The sequence below is a fragment of the Lolium rigidum genome, chromosome 2 (assembly GCF_022539505.1).
Source record: "Lolium rigidum isolate FL_2022 chromosome 2, APGP_CSIRO_Lrig_0.1, whole genome shotgun sequence".
Taxonomy (NCBI): Eukaryota; Viridiplantae; Streptophyta; class Magnoliopsida; order Poales; family Poaceae; genus Lolium; species Lolium rigidum.
Window position 1 is genome coordinate 82,789,838 of NC_061509.1, and position 8,560 is coordinate 82,798,397.

Here is an 8,560-nt window from a genome sequence, read left to right on the forward strand (position 1 = left end):
CAACACTCTGCACTTGGAGTCCCAACGTATCAAGATTCTTTTTGGCGTTGTTATTTACAGTCATCAAGAAGTATTTTCTGACGCTGTTGCCGAGGAGCTGAAAGGAGTTGCAGTCATAAAGATGGCTCTAGGCGACGGCTAGCTCGATCGCCTCTTCCTCTGTGAGGTCCGCTGGCTGGACCTACGGGTTCATGCTGACGGGAAGAGAAGTTGCACGCCATTATTGAAGAGGTCGTCTTCGTCGTCCCCTTCATCGTCCTCATCCTCGTTGTCTAGGACGACGCCTCGCTCCAGTTTTAAGAAGCCAACGTTGCCGAGGTATCCTGCTCTACGGCGTAGGTCAAACTCCCACGTCCTGAAGGGGTGCCAGTTGTAGGAGTCGATGACGAAAGCCGGATCGTCCCACAGATTTGGCGGGAGGATGAAGCAGCTGCGTGTCTCATCGTGCCACTCGCATCCCTCGCGTGGCACTGGAGGCACCAACACCCGCCGCGAGTTGAGGAGCCAACCCACCGGTAGGTTGACATCTGGCTAGGGTACCAAGCAACTCTCCTCGAAGAGCCGCCGTGCATGGTCCACCGGGACGTAGCAGCATTCACGTTCCTTCTTCTTGCCACCGCGAGACGAGATGGCCTCGTGGTCATGATTGGTCTTGCGGAAGGTCCATCCTTTTCCAATTGTGCCGGCGTGCTCACAAGAGCTGGTCATTGGCTATAGCAATTGTTTGGCGAGGAGTGAAAGCGGCATGCTCCCATAAAATGGTGGATGCTATGTCTTGCATTCAATGCCCCAAGCGGAAGTCCAGAGCCGCCCGCACCAGCAGTGGAGCGCGGAAGACGAGGCAACACCATTAACGGATGGAGAAAAGCCCTCATGGATGTTGCTTGCCAATATTGGCCCACAGAAGATGAAGCAAGGAGGGCGCTGCCAAGCGGGCGCTAGAGGGAAGGGGGCTGACCACGCTATGTTCGCAGTGACGCATTCGTGACCCATGGACGCAAACGAACACCCATATCCGTTTGCATCGAGTCGATGGAGATGTCTTTATCCAAATCACTGTATGTCCGCCAGAGTTGCTATATATATACGGTTATGAACTTTTTTTTCCCTGGTTTTGCGAATGTTTGCACATGTCGCGTGCACTTCTATAGTCTACGCGAGTATTTGGGGATGGATGCTGATGACAAGATAGCATACTGAGCCAACAAAATAGCATCAAACATCTATTTTTTGGAATAGCAAGATAGCATCAAAAGTTACTGCATCTTGCATCAAAGAATGGGGAGAATTTCACACACACACACACACACTTGAAATAATTACAAACCAGCAGGCAACGGAAACAGTACAAGAAATCAATTCAGTTCTAGCTAGCAGTTCTTCTCTGCCTTTGCAAGCTTGCATTTCACCTTCTCGAACACCACCGTGGTCGCGCCGGGCTGCTCGATCCGCAGCTTGAGCGGGCAGGTGGCCTCGATCTTGCATTTGGTGTAACGCGCCGTGTAGCTTACCTTGCGGGTCAGCGCCACCTCAAGCTCGAACACCCCCGTCTGGTTCTCCTTCTTGTACTCCGCCACGCCGGCGTTGCCCAGCGACACGTAGTCGCTCTCCGAGCTCGTGGCGAGGCGGTACAGGATGGTCTTCCCGGGGGAGTGCTTGAAGCCCTTGTCGGCGAGCTGCACGCGGTCGAACTGCTGGCCGTCGAACTTGTAAGCAGCTTCAAACGGCTCAGTGTTCTTCATGGTCATCGCCCAATTCGGGTTGCGGACGCTCAGCGTAAGCGAGAGGTTGTACGCGAGCGCCGTCGTCGGGGTGGTCAGAAGTGCAAACCTGGTAAGCGAGGCGTCCTCGACGATGATGGTGATGTGGCGGAGGAAGGCGTAGGCGGCCAGGAGGACGGCGAAGAGAACGATGGCGGCTACGATGCCGAAGCAGATGCAACCGTACTTGATGTTCTCCCGGGTCCTGTAAGAGATGCAGCCGCAGCAATCGTCGTCGCAGCCGCACATTGTTGCCTCCGGGGATTTTTCTTGATTCAGATCTTGGAGGAGATGGTGGTGTTTATAATGAGGAGTTTCTTGCCATTGACCTGAGGTCTGAGGATTTGAGCTCTGGGTAAGGGTCCTGGTGGAATGGAGCAAAGCAAAGTATATGTGACAGCATGGCATGTGATGTCTGGAGCTTTTGCTTCTTTTTTTATTCACACTTGGGAGCATCCTATACCCTACGTGTATACATTATACTACTTCCTTGTTCAAGGCGCGTATCTTTTTCAAATTTTTCTTTAACAAAAAATATAGTTTAAATATACAAAGATTTATTGGTATAAATTAGCATCATCAAAAAAATTTAATATGAATCCAATAATACTAATTATATACTACATAATGGATATATTGTTGCTTCATTCTTTTGTTCAAAGTTTGTCTTGAAATACACATGTCGTATTTATAGGAACAAATGTATAAAATAGAAGTAATTTAGAGTTTCCATTGAAGAAACACCCAATTTAACAATTTCCCAGGTACACGCATTTTCCACTGAAGAAACATCCAATTCGACAATTTCCCAGGTACATGCCTGAGCCGACGACTTGACTTAACGTTGGTCCTCCACGCTGTTTGTTTTGCCACAACCACAAGTGTCACAGATCGGGTCCCCTACCCCACCACCCCGATCCCCAATCTTCCCAATCTCCGATCAGGGCGTTGGGCCTGGTTTCCTCTCCCTCTGCTTGCCGCTCTGGCGGCGGCATGAGGGAGGGGGAACCTCGCTCCTCCGTTCTGGCCTAGTAGTTAGGGTTAGTTTTTGTCTCCTATGGTGCGTCGTTGGGGTGGTGGGAGCGGCGCCCGGGCAAATAAATCTGCCACAACTCCACTCCCACACCGGCGGCGACCTTCACGGCGGCGTCTCGGAGTTGTTGGCAACGTGTGCTTGTCGATCTTTCAGGTCGGCGGCTTGGTCTTCTCGCCGTTCTTCAGATCTGGCGAGATCTGTTTCTCAACGTGTCACCGGCGTTTGTCGTTGTCCACGACGGCGCTGGGGGCCGGGGCGAGGTGGTTCTTCTGGAGCGAAGATGTTGGTCCGGAGGTGGTGGTTATGTCGTTCTTCTCCGACTTCGTCGACGGGAGGCGGCGTATCTTGGTCCAGGACAGCACGGGGACGTCCCCCGGTCGACGTGCCACAGCGACATGTGCCTCGCTGCTTGCAGCAGGCCTGTTCATCGACTCACAAACCCTCGTTGGCGATGGTGCTTTTTTGGATCTTGCAACGGTGGAGGCTCGGCGTCTATTCTTGCGTTCGTCTCGGCGGCATTGGAATTGGACGGCGGCCGCTGGCTACGGTGGTTGCAGGAAACCCTAAAGATCGTTTTGTATTTCTCGATCTTTTAGGTTTTTTATCTGCAAATTCAGAATAATCATTTTATCCCGGTTTGTCTTTTAGTTTCCACATGTGTTGCTTCATGTAACTTGGTGTTCAATTAATGAAATATGTGGTTGCTCTCAAAAAAAAAAAAGATCGGGTCCCCTACCTCCATGTCAAGAGAGGGAGACAGAATCAAAAATGCCGGTTCGTCTTACCATAGTGAAAAATTAAATCCTGAGGGAGTTTGCAACCATTGACATCATATTTTGACGTGGTAGGGTCCTCTTATAGAATTGAAGCAAGCAAAGTATATAGTGTGACGGGAGCGGTGTTTTGGAACATGGGTGCATATGCTCCCTATATGTTGAAATGCATCTTACATACATTTTAAATTTTTAAAAAAATTGAAACTAAAAGTTCGCACGTACATCTTCACGTGCTACGTGCTCACAAAGTCGTTTCATAAAAAATCGACTTATCATGTGACGTGTGTAAAAAAGACAAAATGCAGTGCTAAAAATAATGCTTTTCACAAGATAAACTTTCTCTTTTTTATATAGACCACACAAAATATTGGTTTTTCGTGAAACTTGACGAACGCACGTATATTATGGAGATGTACATGTAGAATTGTTTGTCCAAATTTTTCGACATTTCGAAATATGATTTTTTGGTAGAGGGAGCATACGCACCCAGGAGCCGAACTGAATTTCCGGTAACATATTTGATGCTATAACGGAGTAGAATAATATCGCAAGGTAAGCCGTACGACTGTTATCCGCGTCAGTAGCCTGATCCTAGGTATATCGAGCTTGTCCAACGCATCTACAATCTAAACTGGAGTAGTTTTTTCTTTTCAGATAATAACTGATGAAATTCATTGACGAAACCGATTATGATCAACTCTAAAAATAAAGGAAAATACAATATGATCCCAGATTTTTGCAAGAATGACCTCACGCCATACTTCCAGACCGCAATCAAGCCAATCGTCCTCGTCGTCACCAAACAAGTACAGAGATCAGATCTAGAGGCAACGCATCTTCCAACATCATCGTATCACCACCACCACCGTAGTAGTTAATATATATTTCCCCTCGGGCATATGTCTAACACAAAAAGGTTCACAAATCAAAGCAAAATGTCTAAATCTAACACTAAGGATCAGTACAAGACATTGGCTAATGCTAGATATGGATTCAACTTTTCCTAGAGATCTTCACCGACGCTCTCTATAGCGACCTCAATAGAGATTTGGGGGTTCGGTGCTTTGTTTCGGCCATAACAACGCATCCTAAAAGTAGTCGGCCAGTTTTGGAGGCTAATACAATCATCGGCAACCTCATGTCCACCCCTTTGGAAGTTCTCGGGCCCGCTTGGCAGTTGCTGGAATGAGCGCTCGGGCACCAGCTCCTCCTCACACAAACCCTAGCACCGTCTTCCAATTTATCCCGCAGTCGATCCATAGCTAGTTCTATGGGCCGCGGTTGCAGCCGTCGAGGCTGCCGCGACAGGGGGCCGGGGTGCAGGATCTCCACCCCCTGAACGCTCGCGATTGTCGGACTGCTTCCACCTCAAGTTCTTCGAGTTCGTTGTCCTCATCAATGAGGACCCAGTCGGTTCAAAAAGGCTCATGATGAAGTTTGCGCAATATCTCGCCGGCCGGGAGCCGGCTAGCGTGCACTTGCAGGAAGCCAGCTGCGACTTTTGTCAGTGACCTGTCGAGGTGATGTTTGATGGGGAAGGTCATGTTCCTACACACTGACTGGGAGAAGTTCGCTCGCGCCCATAACCTGTAGGTCGGCTGCTTGGTGAACTTCAAGTGGGAAGGCGACGGCGAGCTCAGGGTGAAGGTGTTTGACGATACATCCTGTTGCAGGCACTATCACAATGAGCAGAACCTGTAATTTAGATTTTTGGATGTTCTTTCTTTGTCGGGAATATGCGAGTGCCAATTGAAGCCACTAGTGTAGGTTTCTGGATATCCTTCCATCGCAGCGAAGAAGGCGCGGATGCACATAACCATCTAGTTTTTCTAGTTTGGGTGATTGGGAGCCTCTAGTATAGGTTTCACCCATATTTCACATTTTGCAACTATGTAATGAAGTTATGTATTATTTCTATCTAAATTAAAATTTATTTTATTCTTTACAGTCTTTTTTAGGGTTTCTTATCGGGATCATCGGTATGTGCAACCTCTCCGCAAATTAGGGATCAGGTGTCGGTGCCCCCAATAGAACACTGCCAGCGCACCTGCTGGCGCCTATTTGGGGTGTGCCGATGAAGATGCTTTAAGGCCTCCTTTAGAACGTATAAACTAGAAATAGTGGGAATAAAAAAAAATAGAAATTTAGATCCCATGTTCTTGGATTCCTACATGAATCAAAACTCTTTATCGAAAAAAAAAACATGAATCAAAACTGGGGAAAACTTCAAAAACATTGTTTGGACGTCAGTCACGGTGGGCAAAAAAACCGATGACCGAAGACCGAAACTGAAAAAACCGAGACCGAACCCGAAAAGACCGAGACCGAAATGACCGATAAAATATTGGGTAGAAAATTTTATAGACCGAATTAAGTTTGGTCAATTCGGTCATTTTGTTCTGAGTAACCGAATAGACCGAACTGACCGAATTTTACGTAAGACAGTCCCAATCTTAGATTGTGTGATATGTGTGACATGTGATATTGTTGAATGTTCATAAACTTTTGTAGCGTTGTTACTTTTTTGTTTAGATTGTTGAACATTTATTCGTGCCAATTGATAATAATATATGCAATGAAAAAAATCCAAAATACATCTAAAATATTGTCAACCTTTTACTAAATAATGTCTAACTTTTGCGTTCACAACGTCGGCCACACTGTTCGGTCATGACCGAACCCGGACCCGAATTATTGAGTACCCGAATTTGTCGGGTAATAAAAATAACAAGTATATTTCGATCATTACTTTTTTCTGACTGAATTTGAAATAGACCGCGTCATGACTGAATGCCCACCTCTAGACGTCACACACGCAAAGCACATTAATCTTAGACACAAGAAGGTACCTCATTGTAATGGCCCCGGGTAGCACCCCTATTAGAATTGTTTGTTGATTTTCTTTTGTGCATCATCATGCATCATATCATCCACATGATTTTAACAAAATAAAAAATTATTTTAAATAAAAAAACTATTTTGTTTCTTCCTCTCATATGGTTTATTTAATAAACATCCTCTATGTCTTCTCCTTTAACAAAGCCCTATCGCCAAAACTATCTAACAAATAAACTTATTTTTAAATGTTTTAAAATTCAATATGAAAATTGTTTGGTTCTGTTTTTGATTCAAGTTGGTTTTTCAAAACAGATTCAAAATAAAAAGGAAAACAAGTTTTGAAATAAAACCTAGCTAACCCCGGACCGGGCCTCTCTCTTCTTTCCCTGGTCCATCTCCCCCTCTCTCCCCATGGCCCAACCCTCTCTCTTCCTCCTTGCCGCGGCCCAAACCACCTCTCGGCCCGATACCTTTTCGCCCGGAGACGCTCCCGCTCGTCGTCTTCTCCCCTCACGTTGGCAGCGTGAGCTCTTTTCCTCCGCCATGGACCACCGCACATGGTCCTCCTCTCCCAACCACCGCGGCCACCTCGCCTCACCTGCCCCCTTCTTATCCCCTCGCATCCGCAAACCCTAGCATCCTCCCTCTACCCGCCACCACTACCTCCTCTTCTCCCCATCGTTTTCCTCACCTCTATGTAAGCAAACGAAGAGGAAACGAACCCACACCACCTCCTCCACCTCGCCATGGCGCCGCCTCTATAGACCATCCCCCGCCGTGCCGAGGGCACCGGAAGAACCGCATCATCGTCCTCTTTATCCCCAACCAAGGAATCGACCCGAGACTCTCTAATTTGACGGCAAGCTCGCCGATTCCGCACTCCGGCCATCACCTTCCGGCGAAAATCCGGCGGCCCTAGAGTCTCCCGTGCCATTCTGAGGTCATCTACACGTTCATGGTAAAGATCCGCATCCTCCCCAACCCCTTCCCGCTCCTCCTCCCTCTCCGGTTCGTTTCCCTCGACCTTGACCGCCATTAACCGCCGCAGAGCTCGACGCCGGCGACACTCCGGCAACCCCCGGACTCCGCACCACCACCAACGGTCTCCCCACGCTCAGCCGCATGCCCGACGTCATCTTCCCTTCCCTGGTTCGCCTTGAGGCGTCGGATTGATTCGCAACCTCTCGCCTCCACCATTGCCGTAATGTTCAAGCTCGCCACCGGCACTCGCTTGGTTCTAGTTGTGATGGTCCAAGATGTCGACAAGATCTGGATCAGTAGCCCAGTGGTAACAAGCTTGTTCTTTGAACCATATGGCCTGGGTTCGAATCCCCATCTGGGCGAATTAAACCACGGAAAACTCTAGAAAAAGGCCGACCTCTGAGAAGGGAAGAGACTTTCTCCGCGCGCGACACGTGGTTGAACGTGGGGCGCGGAATTTGCCGGTGGACTTCCTCCGCGCTCGACACGTGTTGCTTTCTGGTGATTTTGCGAACCGTCCACTTCTCGTAACGGGTCCGCTTCTCACTTAACGGGTTTACAGGGACCCGTTTCGCGTCCGCCTTTATCTCCGTTTTTTCCCTTATTCTTCTTCTCGTCGTCCGGGCTGGTCGTGGGTTCCGGTTCCTTCGGCTGGTCGTCTCGTCGGCGGCGCTGCTATTTTCCCTTCTCCTCCGTTGCTGTCGAGAACCTCTCGCAACTCATCGTCGGCGGACGTTTTTCCCGCTCCAAGGGTAAGCGCCGTCGCGTTTTTCTCGCCTTCTTAGGGTTTCTAAGATCTTGGTTTTTCCCTTTGATTCGATTAGATCGAATCAGTATTTTCCCTTTGTATTTCCGGGCCGTGAGTTTTCTCGGGGAATTAATGGGAGGGAGGTAGCACTTTCAAATGGAAAATATGCGGAAGGCGGATGCGGATGCGTTTTCTCTCGCAAAGTCGTTCTTTTTTCATCGATTTCTTCCGCCTCTTCTTGGTTATACACTTTCCGAGTAACACTAGTTAGGGTTTGCCTTTGTCGGAGTAGCCGTATAATTCCACATTTCGTGGTTACATGCATCCGGATGAGCTGCTGAGTTTCACTATTTAGGGTTTCTTGGTGTTTTTTCTTGACGATTTACCCGCTTCCGGATGAGCCGCCGAGTTTCCCGTGTCG

General features: G+C 48.3%; 1 protein-coding gene across 1 annotated transcript; it reads right to left on the bottom strand.

Moving 5' to 3' along the window:
* Positions 1 to 1,255: 1,255 nt before the first annotated feature.
* LOC124686817 (NDR1/HIN1-like protein 10) lies at positions 1,256 to 2,164 on the bottom strand. The gene has a single exon (XM_047220709.1). The coding sequence runs from the start codon at positions 2,007 to 2,009 to the stop codon at positions 1,371 to 1,373; it is 639 nt and encodes a 212-aa protein (XP_047076665.1). The 5' UTR covers positions 2,010 to 2,164; the 3' UTR covers positions 1,256 to 1,370.
* Positions 2,165 to 8,560: the final 6,396 nt, after the last annotated feature.

Excerpts from the sequence above, each read along its gene's own strand:
- LOC124686817 (XM_047220709.1), bottom strand. The coding sequence starts at position 2,009 with ATGTGCGGCTGCGACGACGATTGCTGCGGCTGCATCTCTTACAGGACC.